Source organism: Ranitomeya imitator, chromosome 8 (assembly GCF_032444005.1).
Source record: "Ranitomeya imitator isolate aRanImi1 chromosome 8, aRanImi1.pri, whole genome shotgun sequence".
NCBI lineage: Eukaryota > Metazoa > Chordata > Amphibia > Anura > Dendrobatidae > Ranitomeya > Ranitomeya imitator.
The window spans coordinates 162,662,428-162,684,011 of NC_091289.1; the positions used below are offsets into that span (position 1 = coordinate 162,662,428).

The window sequence follows — 21,584 nt, forward strand, 5'->3', positions numbered from 1 at the left end:
AACGCCACCATCACAGCACAACCCAAGTCCTCAGTATAGGATAAACTTTCCTGCCTGGGTGAGAAGATGACACTATAGAGTCACTGCACCTTTTCCAAGATGAAAGGAAGGATCACAATATGGTTTACTGCCGACTTCCTGACAGATGAAGGTCAACAAAAAACTTCACAACTGAGCAGACATTTCCTTAAAAGCTTTTGTGTTAGGGAGGTGAGCAGCCATAGGAAGCGTATGTCTTAGGCTACGTTCACATTAGCGTTGCGTCGGGCGCAGCCGCGGCGTCGCATGCGTCATGCGCCCCTATATTTAACATGGGGGCGCATGGACATGCGTTTGCATGCATTTTGCGTCTTTTTTGCCGCAAGCGTTAGGGCGCAGAGGATGCAGCAAGATGCATTTTTTTTGCGTCCAAAATCCGGCAAAAAAAGGACGCTGCTCATCTGTAAAGGACATAAATGATCCAGTATGTACGAGCCATAGAATAAAGTCAGCCAAACCCAACACACAATTTGTATAGGGGACTCTCCCTCAACAGATGATCGGGTGATGTGAATTCACACCCCACTCCTGCCGGATGCGTCTGGCAGCGGATGATGGCACCCCAATACACTGCAGATGTAAGTTAACCATACCTGTCATTTTCGGCGGGTTTCACTTACCATCCAATGTGCATGGGAGCCACCCGTCCCTTTAAATTATGTTAACGAAGAGAAAAAAGGATATGAAATTTCAACGGGCGATTCTTCTTTTCGGGCACGGAAATAAGCTGTTAGAGGAGTCTCATCGAGAGCACAGGAGCGCTCGGCCGCGTGTTTATGGGGAGTCGAGAGACGGACGTGTATGGGGGATTAGTGTGTTTCCCTACAGTGAACACTCGTGTGAGGGGGAGATCGCTCATCCCGCTGTCTAAGGTATATGTGCACCTCAACATTTAGGATTACCTTCATAACAGGTTTCATCCAGCTGAAATCCGTACATTAAACCTGTACAGAACTAATTTAATAAAACAAACAGTTTGATCCATATGGTCCCTATATGCTCCGTGCTCTGCACACCATTCTGTGCTGGTAGGATAGCTTGAGGAATTTGTTGGGTGCTATTAATTCAGATATCGATATCCCAAGGACACTCACACTGCCTGCTCGTCCAGCTCATTGCCGATGCGTTGCGACATGTTCTTCAGCACGCCAATGCTGCCAGATACCAACTCCAGCTCTTCGTCTTGTTGCTCCATGATCATCTAATAGAGGGGGAAGAGGCAACAATTTGCAAGCACTGGATTTTTAGAATATCCAAATATCAAACTCAGCCCCAGAAGTAGTGTTGGAGAAAATGAAGCGGTCAACGTGCCGAGCAACCAGAGGTGGTCCTACGCCCCCGTCCTCACACCATACCTGTTGCTGCGTCACTTGTCCGTCAAGAAACTGATTGTTGGCCGACTGGATCTCCTGGTCCAGACCTTTGTATTTGTCCGGTTCAGACTTCCAGCCTTGTCTCGTCCCTTCTCCTAGGAGCGCCTGAAGGATCACAAAATGAATCCACAATTAGACATTTCTATATAAAAACTTACAACTAATTACCTGGAAGTTTCTGCACAAAATATTTCTTGTAATTAGCGAACAGGAAATTGCACTGATGTTAGGTTAGAGGAATTGTATAAATTCATCCCATGCGCTGAACACTAAAAATATCCAGCAAAAATAACAAACCAGTAGCCAAACATACCACAAAGACAGCGCAGGTCCCCCATGTCTACATCTTCTGCAAGTCCCCCACGTCTACATCCCCTGCAAGTCTCCCACGTCTACATCTCCTGTAAGCCCCCCGTGTCTACATCCCCCGCAAGTCCCCCACGTCTACATCCCCCGCAAGTCCCCCACGTCTACATCCCCTGCAAGTCTCCCACGTCTACATCTCCTGTAAGCCCCCCGTGTCTACATCCCCCGCAAGTCCCCCACGTCTACATCCCCCGCAAGTCCCCCACGTCTACATCCCCCGCAAGTCTCCCACGTCTACATCTCCTGTAAGCCCCCCACGTCTACATCCCCTGCAACTCCCCCGTGTCTACATCTCCTGCAAGTCCCCCACGTCTACATCCCCCGCAAGTCCCCCACGTCTACATCCCCCGCAAGTCCCCCACGTCTACATCCCCCGCAAGTCCCCCACGTCTACATCCCCCGCAAGTCCCCCACGTCTACATCCCCCGCAAGTCCCCCACGTCTACATCTCCTGTAAGCCCCCCATGTCTACATCCCCTGCAACTCCCCCGTGTCTACATCTCCTGCAAGTCCCCCACGTCTACATCCCCCGCAAGTCCCCCACGTCTACATCCCCCGCAAGTCCCCCACGTCTACATCCCCCGCAAGTCCCCCACGTCTACATCCCCCGCAAGTCCCCCACGTCTACATCCCCCGCAAGTCCCCCACGTCTACATCCCCCGCAAGTCCCCCACGTCTACATCCCCCGCAAGTCCCCCACGTCTACATCCCCCGCAAGTCCCCCACGTCTACATCCCCCGCAAGTCCCCCACGTCTACATCCCCCGCAAGTCCCCCACGTCTACATCCCCCGCAAGTCCCCCACGTCTACATCCCCCGCAAGTCCCCCACGTCTACATCCCCCGCAAGTCCCCCACGTCTACATCCCCTGCAAGTCCCCCATGTCTACATCCCTTGCAAGTCCCCCATGTCTACATATGCAACTAGCAATGGAAGAAAATAACAGAAATTGCTTCAGCCTCTGAGTTCCGGAAAACGATAGGCTGCAGTTCACTTAAATTTTTTTTTAAAAAACCTGTTCTTTGCTCACCCTCCCTGGGTCCAGTGTGGAGTCTCTGCCACTGCTCTTGGTGTCGGTTATTGTTTGCAGCGCTGACATCATGATCATAGCGCTGCAGCCAGTCAGTGAGCTCAGTGGCTCATGCAGTCAACTCGGGCAAAGCTGATAAGCTCGGTAACTGGTTGCAGTGATGTTGACCCAACGTCAGCACTGCAAAGGATAACTACACTGGAAGTCGTGATGGACCTGGGGATGGTGACAATAGAATTTTTAAAAAAACAAAGGGGCCTTTGAACAGAGGGGTTTTAAGGAACTGAAAAAAACCTTTAATGTGAGATATTTGGATATGCACTCTACAGACTCCACTGCTCCAGATGAAGGAGTATTTTTCCAGAGGGCGTCTGCAGGCACACAAGACTGTTCATGATGCCACACATGGACACGTAGGTAAATCCCATCTCTCCATCAATGTAAGACGTGGGTGGTCTATTTGTAAATTGACTGTCAGTATGGAGGATGGATCGCACTGCTGACTGGCTCCTTTTTTCCAGGCCAGTGATTACTCTTTCAAGTGTGAGATTCCCATTACCAGGAAAGCTGGAAAATGCTCCAAACACCATCATGTAAGACTTACACCATGAACACCGCAGCCTCCAGCACCTGGGGGGACGACTTCTCTAAGGGGGCTAGGCAGAGGTCCTCCTCTCTCCTTCCAATTACATTCCAAGAGAGTTATTGATTTCCTATGAAATTGGCGCTAGTATACAGGAGACGGACGTGAACTGGCCAGCGTCAGGGATGGCGGGGATTACATCCAGTGTACAGCGCTGCAGAACATGTCAGAGATATACATGTGTCAGAGATATATATGTGATCAGTATAATTTCTGGATTGGCAGACTTTGATAGAGAACCATACAGTAGAGGGTGCACGCAGACTTTGGCTACAATTCGCGCTCTTCACACTGCTACATTGCAGTGAAAGGGGTCAAATGCAAAAAAAAAAAAATCCAAAAATTGCCATGTTGCCCAAAGGAAGGGATCCATCAGGTATGGAGGACATGCAGATGTTTTGGAGATTGGTGGAGTAACGTATTTTCACTACTCGATGACTCACGGAGAGAAGCGTGTAACCCGAGAGCGCGGAGAGTGACGCAGCGCTCCCTTCACGCCACGACCTCCTCCAATTCACCAAGGAGACCAATGTGTCACTAAACAAACAGCAGACGGAAAAATCCCCCGCCTCTCACCTGACGGCTCTTTTTTTCTGCCAGGGCCTGAACAGATGGAGTGGTCATCTGATCCTTCATTTCCTGGACGTGAACACAAGGGAGAAAAAAAAAAAGTGAAAAGACAGATCAACTGAAGTGTAATTACGGTTAGAAAAATAGTGATTTCTGTCCTTAAGGCCTGGGGTCACGTGACAGTAAATTCTCTCATCCGAGACAGTCGGGTCGTCAACTGTACAAAGAACAAACACTCTGGTCAGATTTGATCTGATTCTCTCCTGTGAGGAGAAGATGGAGAAAAAAAAATATGTCTATCTTCTCCATTCTTTCAGTGCACAAAAATCGGACTGCACTCAGATGTCATCCGAGTGCAGCCCGATGGTTTCCATGGACGAGTGTGATCCGAATATTGGATGCAAATAGAGTAACCTGCAATTTTTTCTCCGGACCGGGTAAAAAGTCAGACATGTGCACGACCCCATAGATTTACATTGATCCAAGTGCGATCTTTATAATGTGTCAGTGGGAGAGACAACTTTAATTTTGGCTGTCAATAGGTTCAACAGCATGTGCTACACCTTAAGGGGGGGGGGGGGCATGAAGAGTCACATAACGATGAAACTGCAGTGCTGCACTACAACATGGCATCTAAAGATCTGGTGTTGTAGCTCAGCCTAATGTCTGAGCTGCAATACTCAATGCAGCCTATGGAGAAAAGGGGCGCTGTTTTGCATATAAAAAAAAAAAAAAAAAAAGTTAATTTCAGAAAACCTCAAACATTAGGACCATGCTCTCAATATTACTGCAAATAACAATAGGTATACTTTTAGGAGACATTTTAGAAACAACCGTGGTTTAGAAAATTGCACTAGATGATATACAGTCGCCATGAAGAAAGGAAATAGAAGTGCGTCTTTCCAGAACATCTTACACCAGAGATAAAGCAGAAAATACACGCGAGCTGCAGGTATGCGCGGACCCCGACGTCCTCCCGTGATTCCCCACCTTGACACACTGCCGCGTTTCATTGATAAACGCTTTTCTCTGCCTCATCTCTGCAGGATCCAGGCTGAACTTGCGAGGATTGGCTTCTACAATACGTGACCGGAGTTAAGGAATGGAACAAATGGTGATCAGGTCAATGTCAACCCCAAAGCAAGGACACATCAGCGGCCGAGGGGCCGAACGTACGTCGCAGCCTTTATACCTTCTCCAGGACTAATACGGCCAAATATTAGGGAAATAGTCATAGTATTGTAATAATGGACGTGGGTGCATGTTTCCCGCTGTGGAAGGAGATGTATGGACCACCGCTGGTTGACATAAAGTACACTCCCTGACAGAAGTTATGTCGCTTATCCATGTTATGTAAATAAAAGCTTATAACCTGACGTTAAATTCATCCATTGGTTGTATAAATTATTCTTTTGAAAGCTGAAACCCTCCGAAATGTGGTTTAAGTTAAGAAAATAAATTGGCATCAATGCAGAAATATTGATCAGTTAATGGACACAGAATGGTCAGATTTTGGCAAGACAAAAGTTGTGTCGCCTGGTCATATAATGCACCCAATCCTAGTTTACATTCTCACCTGTGTTCAGTAAATGATCGGTTAATTAGTGAGTGTGTATAAAAAGAAACCCAGCACCCCAGACCTTCACTTGAACTGCAACTTGAGCTCTGACAACATGCCAAAAATCCACCCTGCGACCAAAGCCTAGATTATCAAGAGGCTGAAGACCAGATCCACTGCAGATGTGGCTGGCACCTTTTATGTGTCTCAGTGTCAAGTACAAAGACTTAAAAAAAAGATTTGAAGAGACTGGAGATGTGTTTGACAAGCCCAGGTCCGGCAGACCCCGCAACACAACTGCTCAGGAGGAACGTTTGTTGTTTTGGCAAATCCAAAGCAAGCCCCTCTTCCTCTGCAGCAGAGCTCCAACAGGCCTGGTCACCTCAAGTCCCTCTGTCAACTAGAACAGTTTGTAGGATTCTGTCTCGAAATGGCCTCCATGGTCGAATCAGTGCCCAGAAGCCAGCACTAAACAAAAGGCAAATAAAAAACCGTGTGGCATTTGCAAAGTCCCACAGCCTGCTAAACAGATGGACGCTGGAAAAGTGGCAGAAGGTGGATTTCTCTGATGAATCTTCAGTAGAATTACACCAGAGCTGCCGCAAATACTGCAGGAGACCTACTGGAGCCCGTATGGATCCAAAATACACCCAGAAAAGTTACATTTGGTGGTGGAAAGATCATGGTCTGGGGTTACATTCAGTATGGGGGTGTGCAAAACATTTGCAAGGTGGAAGGCAATATCAATAGCCTAAAATATCAAGAAGTATTAGCTACCTCTTATATTCCAAATCATAAAAGAGGTCAAATTCTGCAGCAGGATGGTGCTCCATCTTATACTTCCATCTCTACAACAAAGTTCCTCCAGGCAAAAAAGATCAAGGTGCTCAAGGACCGGCCAGCCTGGTCACCAGACATGAACATCATTGAGCATGTTTGGGGTAGGATGAAAGAGGAAGCTTGGAAGATAAAACTAAAGAATCTAGATGAACTCTGGGAGGCATGTAAGACTGCATTCTGTGCTATTCCTGATGACTTCATTAATAAATTATATGAATCATTGTTGAACCGCATGGATGCAGTCCTTTAAGCTCATGGAAGTCACACAAAATATTTAATATGACTAATTGCACCACAACTTTATTCACTAATGTTATGCAACATATATTTGTATTTTATGTTATTTGTTTGAATATCACATTAATTTCTGTGGGCGACAAAACTTTTGTCTTGCCAAAATCTGACCATTCTGTGTCCATTAACTGATAAATATTTCTGCATTGATGCCAATTTATTTTCTTAACCCACACATTTCAGAGGGTTTCAGGTTTCAAAAGAATAATTTATACAACCAATGGATGAATTTAACGTCAGGTGTGATGGTGGGATATGTGAATATCATTTTATTTGTATTAGTATTTTACTGATTTTCATGGTGTTCTCTTGTAGGATGTGTTATTTGCTAATTGATGAATGGCTGTTGTTGCCATCTGTTATCAGCCCCCACAGTACTGTATTGTTGTCTTCTCACAGGGTCAGTGAATAATTCTGTTTGCTAATATGCTAATGACATATTGAACTAGCTTGTTGAAACAATGAGCCCCTGCGGCCCACCCCCCTAACCTGTGAATGAGGAGAGGGACTTGTAAAATATCAGGGAGGTGAGACACAGATCAGTCCTGTGTGGAATGATGATGTGTTCACAGCACCTCAGAGAGAAAGAAGAGTATATGGACTATGCTATCCTCTGTCTGCTGGATTGTTGGACTTTTATCCTGTTACTGAACTGCATTCGTGTTCTGGACTATTTTATCCTTTGTGTGGTGGATCGTATATGGACCTTTCATACTTTTGCCTAAATAAAGGTCTTGGAATTGTTTACTATACTCTAGCTTTGCTGATTGTGTGATACCGGAGAAGGCCCCCGTGACATCAGGTTGTAAGTTTTTATTTACATTACATGGATAAGCGACATAACTTCTGTCAGGGAGTGCATAGCGCCCGTCTCACCTACTAATAACTATAATCCATTTCTAGTCTCTAGAGACTTTTGTACTGGGGCTGAAACATCTATAATAATTCTCTGATTGTGAAGGATATTAATGGTCTCATCAAGATCTTCCAGATCCCACTCAATGCTCCGCAGGTTGTTGCGCAGCTCATTGGTAGTCCAGTCCAGCTCTTCTCGAGTCACAATGGAGGGATCCTGGAGAAGATCGGTCCACCTCTGAAACAAGCCCTGGGCCGTGTTCACAGCTTTCTGCACCTCCCTAAAGAGAGAAAAAAGAAAAGTCAGTCTCTGTATAAGCCTCACATGACCCAACCCAACTCCGATGCATCATGAACAGTTTGATTCGCCCATTCCTCACGGTTATTAAGATGCCGCCTTGCAGAATATGGTCGCAGTGCGACTTGCAAAATCATACAGACTTTTGCACCTTGCGATGACACCATTCACATAGGTAGCTGCGGCATGCCCCGTCCTTGGCCGCACCATGTGTCATGGCCAATGTCACTGTGTAGCACCAACCTTAGCAATTAGCCACCCCTTCCAGCATCTGTTCAGGCTCAAGAATCCCCCAGAACTTAAAAGTCTCAAACTTTTGGTTTGGCTCCAGGTCTTATGGGAGCAGAGAAACGAGCCTCCAGGACAGGCAGGTGTCTACACTGCACAGAGGACATGTGCAGGAACCTGCTGTAACGGATCACACCAGTCCCTGTGAAGCCCACCATACATGGGAGGACTGTGGGATGAACGTTGGCAATCTTGGCCGTCTCTCCCATACAGAGGGGCGCTCTTCGGGTGCAGGGCTCCTCTCATACACTTTCCAGATTTGCGGTTCTGTAAAAAACATACCCTACCAAAAATCACATAGTGATATCAAAGGGTTCTGCCAATCTGCTGGATGGGAGGTGACCCAACCCTGCGACCAACCAGTGGCCTGATGACGGTCAGTCGTGACATCATCATTCGTATGTAGTCTGGTGAAGGCCGCCAGCGCCAGGGGAAGGAGCAGATCCCAGGGTGAGCATGGTCACTTTTCTTTTATACCCAAGGCTCCCCAATTATTGATAAGACCGGAGAACCGTTACAGGGTGGACTACCAGAGGTGGTCTCCCATCACAGGCTTCACCAGTGTCATCAACCCCAGGCATGTCACACATCATGTCACAAGTTTTGGCCACCAGATTTCTGGAGAGGAGACGTCAATCCAGGGATTTGTCAACAGGACAGGATTATAGGTGCGGATGAGAGCCTTTCTTCACCCTCGTGACCTAAGATCTTCTCACCTGCATCCATCACTAGATCATCTTCATTGCACTTTAACCTTAAAGGGATTCTCTGGATTCAAAAACCCATTTCCAGGTGTTGTCTTAGACTCCTCAATTATTTTGGCTAAGGAGCACGTGGATTTCTACCTGGTGCACGTGAGAAGATCCTTCAAGGCTTCACAAAGGCGAAAAATACTGACCAAAGTACGCAAGTGTGAATGACGCCTGATGCAGGAACGCTTCGCTCTCTCATTGACATTACTAAAGGCTGCAGAATATGTAGGTGCTACATAAAGGGGACGTGTCCACATATGTAGGTGCTACATAAAAGGGATGTGTCCACACATATAGGCGCTACATAAAGGGGATGTGTCCACACGTGTAGGCGCTACATAATGGGGATGTGTCCACACATATAGGCGCTACATAATGGGGATGTGTCCACACATATAGGCGCTACATAAAGGGGATGTGTCCACACGTGTAGGCGCTACATAATGGGGATGTGTCCACACATATAGGCGCTACATAATGGGGATGTGTCCACACATATAGGCGCTACATAATGGGGATGTGTCCACACATATAGGCGCTACATAATGGGGATGTGTCCACACATATAGGCGCTACATAATGGGGATGTGTCCACACGTGTAGGCGCTACATAATGGGGATGTGTCCACACATATAGGCGCTACATAATGGGGATGTGTCCACACATATAGGCGCTACATAAAGGGGATGTGTCCACACGTGTAGGCGCTACATAATGGGGATGTGTCCACACATATAGGCGCTACATAATGGGGATGTGTCCACACGTGTAGGCGCTACATAATGGGGATGTGTCCACACATATAGGCGCTACATAATGGGGATGTGTCCACACATATAGGCGCTACATAAAGGGGATGTGTCCACACGTGTAGGCGCTACATAATGGGGATGTGTCCACACATATAGGCGCTACATAATGGGGATGTGTCCACACATATAGGCGCTACATAATGGGGATGTGTCCACACATATAGGCGCTACATAATGGGGATGTGTCCACACGTGTAGGCGCTACATAAAGGGGATGTGTCCACACGTGTAGGCGCTACATAAAGGGGATGTGTCCACGCGTGTAGGTACTACATAAAAGGGATGTGTCCACACGTGTAGGCGCTATATAAAGGGGATGTGTCCACACGTGTAGGTGCTATATAAAGGGGATGTATCCACACGTGTAGGCGCTATGTAAAGGGGATGTGTCCACACGTGGAGGCGCTATACACTGTGTTCCAAATTATTATGCACAAAGAGTTTAGGAGTGATAAGGTTACATTTTTTTGTTTGCCATTTAAACTCATTGATGGTGATGTGTGTCAGGGCTCTTTATATCACTGGAAGCAATTGCAGATACCTGTGCAAATTAGTTTGGCAGGTGTGTCTAAATAAAGGCAAGACTACTTAAGAAGCTGTTCCACATTATTAAGCAGTCTACATTTTTGGCCAAAATGGGAAAGAAAAAGGATGTGTCGGCTGCTGAGAGGCAACAAATTGTGGAGTATTTAGGTCAAGGCATGACTACAATCAACAATTGCCAAGACACTTCATCGTGATCATCGCACAATCAAGAAGTATGTAGCGGATTCCCAGCACACACGTGTGCGTGCTGATAAGGAAAAATTGAGGACTCTTTCCAACAGGCAACTGCGTAAGGTTAAAAGAGCAGCTGCAAAAATGCCTTGTCATAGCAGCAGACAAGTTTTTGAAGCTGCTGGTGCCCCCAACGTCCCCAGAACAACAAGATGCAGGGTCCTTCAGAGGTTTGCAGCTGTGCGTAAGCCATCCTGTCGACCACCTCTATCCACTGCACCCAAGCAGAAACGGCTCCAGTGGGCCAAACGATACATCAAGACTGACTTCCAAACTGTTTTGTTCACCGATAAGTGCTGTGCAATGCTCGATGGTCCAGATGGATGGAGTGGAGGATGGCTGGTTGATGGACACCCCATGAAAACATGGCTAAGGCGCCAACAAGGAGGATGTAATGTTTTGGGCTGGAATCATGGGGAGAGAGATTGTCGGCCCCTTTATGATCCCTGAAGGGGTAAAGATGAACTCCATAATGTATGTGGAGTTTCTAAAACAACACTTTCTGCCATGGTTCAAGAGGAAGAACCGTGCTTTCCACAGCAAGATCATTTTCATGCATGATAATGCACCGTCTCCTGCTGCAAAAAACACATCTGGATCTCTGGCTGCTATGGGCATAAAAGAGGACAAACTTATGGTGTGGCCACCATCTTCCCCTGACCTCAACCCCACTGAGAACCTCTGGAGCATCATCAAAAGGAGTGTCTATGATGGCGGGAGGCAGTTCACATCTAAGCAACAGCTCTGGGAGGGTATTCTGTCCACATGCAAAACAATTGAAGCAGAAACCATCCAAAAACTGACAAATTCAATGGACGAGAGAGTTCAGAAGCTTCTTTCGAACAAGGGGTCCTATGTGCAAATGTAACATCACCTAGAATAAAGTTTTCACTTGAAAACTGATTTCATTTTGTAATAAGCTGATAATGCTTATAACTTCACAATTGACCATTTTTTGTTCAAAATTAAATAAAAAAGGTTGAAAACTCTGCTGTGCATAATAATTTGGAACATGCATTTTGAGTGTTTATTTTTTTTTAAAGATACTGTTTTCATAGGCAGTTTGTTCCAAAACATTGCAATTGTACTAGAATAGTAGATGACTGGAAAATAACAATGACTGCAATTCAGATAGGTAATTTAGAGAAAATATGAGGAAATATTATTTGCATAATAATTTGGAACACAGTGTATAAAGGGGATGTGTCCACGCGCTACATAAAGGGGATGTGTCCACATGTGTAGGCGCTACATAAAGGGGATGTGTAGGCGCTACATAAAGGGGATGTGTCCACACGTGTAGGCACTACATAAAGGGGATGTGTCCACGCGTGTAGGCGCTACATAAAGGGGATGTGTCCACACGTGTAGGCGCTACATAAAGGGGATGTGCCCACACGTGTAGGCACTACATAAAGGGGATGTGTCCACGCGTGTAGGCGCTACATAAAGGGGATGTGTCCACGCGTGTAGGCGCTACATAAAGGGGATGTGTCCACGCGTGTAGGCGCTACATAAAGGGGATGTGTAGGCGCTACATAAAGGGGATGTGTAGGCGCTACATAAAGGGGATGTGTAGGCGCTACATAAAGGGGATGTGTCCACACGTGTAGGCGCTACATAAAGGGGATGTGTCCACACGTGTAGGCGCTACATAAAGGGGATGTGTAGGCGCTACATAAAGGGGATGTGTCCACGCGTGTAGGCGCTACATAAAGGGGATGTGTCCACACGTGTAGGCGCTACATAAAGGGGATGTGTCCACGCATGTAGGCGCTACATAAAGGGGATGTGTAGGCGCTACATAAAGGGGATGTGTAGGTGCTACATAAAGGGGATGTGTCCACACGTGTAGGCGCTACATAAAGGGGATGTGTCCACGCGTGTAGGCGCTACATAAAGGGGATGTGTAGGCGCTACATAAAGGGGATGTGTAGGCGCTACATAAAGGGGATGTGTAGGCGCTACATAAAGGGGATGTGTAGGCGCTACATAAAGGGGATGTGTCCACACGTGTAGGCGCTACATAAAGGGGATGTGTCCACACGTGTAGGCGCTACATAAAGGGGATGTGTAGGCGCTACATAAAGGGGATGTGTCCACGCGTGTAGGCGCTACATAAAGGGGATGTGTCCACACGTGTAGGCGCTACATAAAGGGGATGTGTCCACGCATGTAGGCGCTACATAAAGGGGATGTGTAGGCGCTACATAAAGGGGATGTGTAGGTGCTACATAAAGGGGATGTGTCCACACGTGTAGGCGCTACATAAAGGGGATGTGTCCACACGTGTAGGCGCTACATAAAGGGGATGTGTAGGCGCTACATAAAGGGGATGTGTCCACGCGTGTAGGCGCTACATAAAGGGGATGTTTTTGGTTTCACTATTCTCTTTTGTGTCTTCAGGTTTCTTGGTGGTGTGTGAACATGATCATACAGACTTGTTCACTGTGCAAGTAGCCCATGTGTTCCTGTTTCCATAAAGGGGATGTGTCCACGCGTGTAGGCGCTACATAAAGGGGATGTGTCCACACGTGTAGGCGCTACATAAAGGGGATGTGTCCACACGTGTAGGCGCTACATAAAGGGGATGTGTCCACACGTGTAGGCGCTACATAAAGGCGATGTGTCCACGCGTGTAGGCGCTACATAAAGGGGATGTGTCCACGCGTGTAGGCGCTACATAAAGGGGATGTGTCCACGCGTGTAGGCGCTACATAAAGGGGATGTGTCCACGCGTGTAGGCGCTACATAAAGGGGATGTGTCCACGCGTGTAGGCGCTACATAAAGGGGATGTGTCCACGCGTGTAGGCGCTACATAAAGGGGATGTGTAGGCGCTACATAAAGGGGATGTGTAGGCGCTACATAAAGGGGATGTGTAGGCGCTACATAAAGGGGATGTGTAGGGGCTACATAAAGGGGATGTGTAGGGGCTACATAAAGGGGATGTGTCCACACGTGTAGGCGCTACATAAAGGGGATGTGTCCACGCGTGTAGGCGCTACATAAAGGGGATGTGTCCACGCGTGTAGGCGCTACATAAAGGGGATGTGCCCACACGTGTAGGCGCTACATAAAGGGGATGTGCCCACATGTGTAGGCGCTACATAAAGGGGATGTGCCCACATGTGTAGGCGCTACATAAAGGGGATGTGTAGGCGCTACATAAAGGGGATGTGTCCACGCGTGTAGGCGCTACATAAAGGGGATGTGTCCACACGTGTAGGCACTACATAAAGGGGATGTGTCCACGCGTGTAGGCGCTACATAAAGGGGATGTGTCCACACGTGTAGGCACTACATAAAGGGGATGTGTCCACGCGTGTAGGCGCTACATAAAGGGGATGTGTAGGCACTACATAAAGGGGATGTGTCCACGCGTGTAGGCACTACATAAAGGGGATGTGTCCACACGTGTAGGCGCTACATAAAGGGGATGTGCCCACACGTGTAGGCGCTACATAAAGGGGATGTGTCCACACGTGTAGGCACTACATAAAGGGGATGTGTCCACACGTGTAGGCGCTACATAAAGGGGATGTGTCCACACGTGTAGGCGCTACATAAAGGGGATGTGCCCACACGTGTAGGCACTACATAAAGGGGATGTGTCCACGTGTGTAGGCGCTACATAAAGGGGATGTGTCCACGCGTGTAGGCGCTACATAAAGGGGATGTGTCCACGCGTGTAGGCTGTTATGTTTGCTAATGACAGGTGTTATGAAGGCAATCCAGAAACACAGTGTGCTTAGCGATCAGAGCGCACACAGTGATCTGACAAATACCCAAAAATACAAGAACGAGCTCTGAGACGTGGAAACTCTGTAGACTGCACACCTGATCCTATCCTAAACACAACTAAAAGCGGCTGTGGATTGCGCCTAACAACTACCTAGGCAACTCGGCACAGCCTAAGAAACTAGCTAGCCTGAAGATAGAAAAATAGGCCTGACTTGCCCCAGAGAAATTCCCCAAAGGAAAAGGCAGCCCCCCACATATAATGACTGTGAGTAAGATGAAAAGACAAAACGTAGGGATGAAATAGATTCAGCAAAGTGGGGCCCGATATTCTAGGACAGAGCGAGGACAGTAAAGCGAACTTTGCAGTCTACAAAAAACCCTAAAGCAAAACCACGCAAAGGGGGCAAAAAAAACCCACCGTGCCGAACTAACGGCACGGCGGTACACCCTTTGCGTCTCAGAGCTTCCAGCAAAACAAAAGACAAGCTGGACAGAAAAAAAGCAACAAAAAAGCAAAAAGCACTTAGCTATACAGAGCAGCAGGTCACAGGAACAATCAGGAGAAGCTCAGATCCAACACTGAAACATTGACAAGGAGCAAGGATAGCAGCATCAGGCGGAGTTAAGTAATGAAGCAGCTAACGAGCTCACCAGAACACCTGAGGGAGGAAGCTCAGAAGCTGCAGTACCACTTGTGACCACAGGAGTGAATTCAGCCACAGAATTCACAACAGTACCCCCCCTTGAGGAGGGGTCACCGAACCCTCACCAGAGCCCCCAGGCCGACCAGGATGAGCCGCATGAAAGGCACGAACAAGATCGGAAGCATGAACATCAGAGGCAAAAACCCAGGAATTATCTTCCTGAGCATAACCCTTCCATTTAACCAGATACTGGAGTTTCCGTCTAGAAACACGAGAATCCAAAATCTTCTCCACAATATACTCCAATTCCCCCTCCACCAAAACCGGGGCAGGAGGCTCAACAGATGGAACCATAGGTGCCACGTATCTCCGCAACAACGACCTATGGAATACATTATGTATGGAAAAGGAGTCTGGGAGGGTCAAACGAAAAGACACAGGATTGAGAACCTCAGAAATCCTATACGGACCAATAAAACGAGGTTTAAATTTAGGAGAGGAAACCTTCATAGGAATATGACGAGAAGATAACCAAACCAGATCCCCAACACGAAGTCGGGGACCCACACGGCGTCTGCGATTAGCGAAAAGTTGGGCTTTCTCCTGGGACAAGATCAAATTGTCCACTACCTGAGTCCAGATCTGCTGCAACCTATCCACCACAGAATCCACACCAGGACAGTCCGAAGACTCAACCTGTCCTGAAGAGAAACGAGGATGGAACCCAGAATTGCAAAAAAATGGAGAAACCAAGGTAGCCGAGCTGGCCCGATTATTAAGGGCGAACTCAGCCAACGGCAAAAAGGACACCCAATCATCCTGGTCTGCAGAAACAAAACATCTCAGATATGTTTCCAAGGTCTGATTGGTTCGTTCGGTCTGGCCATTAGTCTGAGGATGGAAAGCCGAGGAAAAGGATAGGTCAATGCCCATCCTACCACAAAAGGCTCGCCAAAACCTTGAAACAAACTGGGAACCTCTGTCAGAAACAATATTCTCAGGAATGCCATGCAACCGAACCACATGCTGAAAGAACAAAGGTACCAAATCAGAGGAGGAAGGCAATTTAGCCAAGGGCACCAGATGGACCATTTTAGAAAAGCGATCACAGACCACCCAAATGACTGACATCTTTTGAGAAACGGGAAGGTCAGCAATGAAATCCATCGAAATATGTGTCCAAGGCCTCTTTGGGACCGGCAAGGGCAAAAGCAACCCACTGGCACGAGAACAGCAGGGCTTAGCCCTAGCACAAATCCCACAGGACTGCACAAAAGTACGTACATCCCGTGACAGAGATGGCCACCAGAAGGATCTAGCCACTAACTCTCTGGTACCAAAGATTCCAGGATGACCAGCCAACACCGAACAATGAAGTTCAGAGATAACTTTATTCGTCCACCTATCAGGGACAAACAGTTTCTCTGCTGGACAACGATCAGGTTTATTCGCCTGAAATTTTTGCAGCACCCGCCGCAAATCAGGGGAAATGGCAGACACAATGACTCCTTCCTTGAGGATACCCGCTGGCTCAGATAAACCCGGAGAGTCGGGCACAAAACTCCTAGACAGAGCATCCGCCTTCACATTTTTAGAGCCCGGAAGGTACGAAATCACAAAGTCGAAGCGGGCAAAAAATAACGACCAACGGGCCTGTCTAGGATTCAAGCGCTTGGCAGACTCGAGATAAGTCAAGTTCTTATGATCAGTCAATACCACCACGCGATGCTTAGCTCCTTCAAGCCAATGACGCCACTCCTCGAATGCCCACTTCATGGCCAGCAACTCTCGATTGCCCACATCATAATTACGCTCAGCGGGCGAAAACTTCCTGGAAAAGAAAGCACATGGTTTCATCACTGAGCAATCAGAACCTCTCTGTGACAAAACCGCCCCTGCTCCAATCTCAGAAGCATCAACCTCGACCTGGAACGGAAGAGAAACATCTGGCTGACACAACACAGGGGCAGAACAAAAACGACGCTTCAACTCCTGAAAAGCTTCCACAGCAGCAGAAGACCAATTAACCAAATCAGCACCCTTCTTGGTCAAATCGGTCAATGGTTTGGCAATGCTAGAAAAATTACAGATGAAGCGACGATAAAAATTAGCAAAGCCCAGGAACTTTTGCAGACTTTTCAGAGATGTCGGCTGAATCCAATCCTGGATGGCTTGGACCTTAACTGGATCCATCTCGATAGTAGAAGGGGTAAAGATGAACCCCAAAAATGAAACTTTCTGCACACCGAAGAGACACTTTGATCCCTTCACAAACAAAGAGTTAGCACGCAGTACCTGGAAAACCATTCTGACCTGCTTCACATGAGACTCCCAATCATCTGAGAAGATCAAAATGTCATCCAAGTAAACAATCAGGAATTTATCCAGATACTCACGGAAGATGTCATGCATAAAAGACTGAAACACAGATGGAGCATTGGCAAGTCCGAACGGCATCACTAGATACTCAAAATGACCCTCGGGCGTATTGAATGCAGTTTTCCATTCATCTCCTTGCCTGATTCTCACCAGATTATACGCACCACGAAGATCTATCTTAGTGAACCAACTAGCCCCCTTAATCCGAGCAAACAAGTCAGATAACAATGGCAAGGGATACTGAAATTTAACAGTGATCTTATTAAGAAGGCGGTAATCAATACACGGTCTCAGCGAACCATCCTTCTTGGCTACAAAGAAGAACCCTGCTCCCAGTGGTGATGACGATGGGCGAATATGTCCCTTCTCCGGGGATTCCTTCACATAACTGCGCATAGCGGCGTGTTCGGGCACGGATAAATTAAATAATCGACCTTTAGGGAATTTACTACCAGGAATCAAATTGATAGCACAATCACAATCCCTATGCGGAGGTAGAGCATCGGACTTGGGCTCTTCAAATACATCCTGATAATCAGACAAGAACTCTGGGACCTCAGAAGGGGTGGATGAGGAAATCGACAAAAATGGAACATCACCATGTACCCCCTGACAACCCCAGCTGGATACCGACATGGAATTCCAATCCAATACTGGATTATGGGTTTGTAGCCATGGCAACCCCAACACGACCACATCATGCAGATTATGCAACACCAGAAAGCGAATAACTTCCTGATGTGCAGGAGCCATGCACATGGTCAGCTGGGCCCAGTATTGAGGTTTATTCTTGGCCAAAGGTGTAGCATCAATTCCTCTCAATGGAATAGGACACCGCAAAGGCTCCAAGAAAAACCCACAACGTTTAGCATAATCCAAATCCATCAGATTCAGGGCAGCGCCCGAATCCACAAACGCCATGACAGAAAACGACGACAAAGAGCATATCAAGGTAATGGACAGAAGGAATTTGGACTGTACAGTACCAATGACGGCAGACCTAGCGGACCGCTTAGTGCGCTTAGGACAATCAGAAATAGCATGAGTGGCATCACCACAGTAGAAACACAGACCATTCAGACGTCTGTATTCCTGCCGTTCAACTCTAGTCATAGTCCTATCGCACTGCATAGGCTCAGGTTTAACCTCAGGCAGTACCGCCAAATGGTGCACAGATTTACGCTCGCGCAAGCGTCGACCGATCTGAATGGCCAAAGACTCATTCAAACCAGCAGGCATAGGAAATCCCACCATGACATCGTTAAGAGCCTCAGAGAGACCCTTTCTGAACAAAGCTGCCAGCGCAGATTCATTCCACTGAGTGAGTACTGACCATTTCCTAAATTTCTGACAATATACTTCCATATCATCCTGACCCTGGCACAAAGCCAGCAAATTTTTCTCAGCCTGATCCACTGAATTAGTCTCATCATACAGCAATCCGAGCGCCAGGAAAAACGCATCGACACTACTCAATGCAGGGTCTCCTGGCGCAAGAGAAAATGCCCAGTCTTGAGGGTCGCCGCGCAAAAAAGAAATAATAATCAAAACCTGTTGAATAGGATTACCAGAAGAATGAGGTTTCAAGGCCAGAAATAGCTTACAATTATTTTTGAAACTTAGAAACTTAGTTCTATCTCCAAAAAACAAATCAGGAATAGGAATTCTTGGTTCTAACATAGATTTCTGATCAATAGTATCTTGAATTTTTTGTACATTTATAACGAGATTATCCATTGAAGAGCACAGACCCTGAATATCCATGTCCACACCTGTGTCCAGAATCACCCAAATGTCTAGGGGAAAAAAAAAAAGTGAACACAGAGTAGAAAAAAAAAAAAAAATGATGTCAGAACTTTTTCTTTCCCTCTATTGAGAATCATTAGTTTTGGCTCCTTGTACTGTTATGTTTGCTAATGACAGGTGTTATGAAGGCAATCCAGAAACACAGTGTGCTTAGCGATCAGAGCGCACACAGTGATCTGACAAATACCCAAAAATACAAGAACGAGCTCTGAGACGTGGAAACTCTGTAGACTGCACACCTGATCCTATCCTAAACACAACTAAAAGCGGCTGTGGATTGCGCCTAACAACTACCTAGGCAACTCGGCACAGCCTAAGAAACTAGCTAGCCTGAAGATAGAAAAATAGGCCTGACTTGCCCCAGAGAAATTCCCCAAAGGAAAAGGCAGCCCCCCACATATAATGACTGTGAGTAAGATGAAAAGACAAGACGTAGGGATGAAATAGATTCAGCAAAGTGGGGCCCGATATTCTAGGACAGAGCGAGGACAGTAAAGCGAACTTTGCAGTCTACAAAAAACCCTAAAGCAAAACCACGCAAAGGGGGCAAAAAAAACCCACCGTGCCGAACTAACGGCACGGCGGTACACCCTTTGCGTCTCAGAGCTTCCAGCAAAACAAAAGACAAGCTGGACAGAAAAAAAGCAACAAAAAAGCAAAAAGCACTTAGCTATACAGAGCAGCAGGTCACAGGAACAATCAGGAGAAGCTCAGATCCAACACTGAAACATTGACAAGGAGCAAGGATAGCAGCATCAGGCGGAGTTAAGTAATGAAGCAGCTAACGAGCTCACCAGAACACCTGAGGGAGGAAGCTCAGAAGCTGCAGTACCACTTGTGACCACAGGAGTGAATTCAGCCACAGAATTCACAACAGTAGGCGCTACATAAAGGGGATGTGTCCACACGTGTAGGCGCTACATAAAGGGGATGTGTCCACACGTGTAGGCGCTACATAAAGGGGATGTGTCCACGCGTGTAGGCGCTACATAAAGGGGATGTGCCCACATGTGTAGGCGCTACATAAAGGGGATGTGTAGGCGCTACATAAAGGGGATGTGTCCACACGTGTAGGCACTACATAAAGGGGATGTGTAGGTGCTACATAAAGGGGATGTGTCCACGCGTGTAGGCGCTACATAAAGGGGATGTGTCCACACGTGTAGGCGCTACATAAAGGGGATGTGCCCACACGTGTAGGCGCTACATAAAGGGGATGTGTCCACACGTGTAGGCACTACATAAAGGGGATGTGTCCACACGTGTAGGCGCTACATAAAGGGGATGTGTCCACACGTGTAGGCGCTACATAAAGGGGATGTGCCCACACGTGTAGGCGCTACATAAAGGGGATGTGTCCACACGTGTAGGCACTACATAAAGGGGATGTGTAGGCGCTACATAAAGGGGATGTGTCCACGCGTGTAGGCGCTACATAAAGGGGATGTGTACACACGTGTAGGCGCTACATAAAGGGGATGTGTACACACGTGTAGGCGCTACATAAAGTGGATGTGTCCACGCGTGTAGGCGCTACATAAAGGGGATGTGTCCACACGTATAGGCGCTACATAAAGGGGATGTGTCCACACGTGTAGGCGCTACATAAAGGGGATGTGTCCACACGTGTAGGCGCTACATAAAGGGGATGGGTCCACACGTGTAGGCGCTACATAAAGGGGATGTGTCCACACGTGTAGGCGCTACATAAAGGGGATGTGTCCACGCGTGTAGGCGCTACATAAAGGGGATGTGTCCACACGTGTAGGCGCTACATAAAGGGGATGGGTCCACACGTGTAGCGCTGCAGCAGCCGCCCGTCTATGTGAGACCACAGAAGTCTCGATTCCACACCAGCAAAATCTGTGACAAGGATTTCTACTTTCTACTGAATTTTTAGAAGTGTAATGCGACCATCGATCCTCGGTGTAAAGACTCGTACACTGTCCCGTTGATGTAATACGCTGCAGCTTCTCTGTGCACAAAAACCCTGCAACATTTCTGCCCTGTGTGAATACGCCATAAAAGTAAATCCACCGGCACTGATCAGCTGTGGAGTTTCCACTAAGGATTTGCCGGATTTCTGCGGTGGATTTGCACTTTGCTCTGGAGTCTGGACGATACTGAGAGTTGCTCTTTTTTAGCTGCTGGTTTACAGGAGCAAAACATGCACCCGAATCAGCACAAAACTCACTGTCACCCCTCAATAGTCTCCTCGGCCCCCCGGACAGAATACACGTACATCTACTATATAAATGTCTAAGGGTCACTTCCGTCTTTCTGTCTGTCTTTCTTTCTGTCACGGATATTCATTGGTCGCGGCCCCTGTCTGTCATGGAAATCCAAGTCGCTGCTTGGTCGTGGCAAAACGCTCACGACCAATCAGCGACGGGCACAGTCCGGCGGCAACATGGCCACTCCTTCCTCCCCGCAGTCAGTACCCGCTCTGTACTCCCCTCCAGTCAGCGCTCACACAGGGTTAATGCCAGCGTTACCGGAGCGCGTTATGCCACGGTG

At 47.4% G+C, this 21,584-nt stretch overlaps 1 protein-coding gene across 1 annotated transcript in view; it reads right to left on the reverse strand.

Annotated features, from left to right (window-relative positions):
* STX6 (syntaxin 6) overlaps positions 1-21,584 on the reverse strand; it is a 30,233-nt gene that overhangs the window by 7,364 nt on the left and 1,285 nt on the right. The window contains exons 2-6 of the mRNA XM_069737727.1: positions 7,679-7,848; positions 5,011-5,105; positions 4,027-4,089; positions 1,395-1,517; positions 1,134-1,240 (exon numbers count right to left, since the gene is read on the reverse strand). Of these exons, the coding sequence (XP_069593828.1) occupies positions 1,134-1,240; positions 1,395-1,517; positions 4,027-4,089; positions 5,011-5,105; positions 7,679-7,848 (558 nt within the window). The remainder of the gene's footprint in view (positions 1-1,133; positions 1,241-1,394; positions 1,518-4,026; positions 4,090-5,010; positions 5,106-7,678; positions 7,849-21,584) is intronic.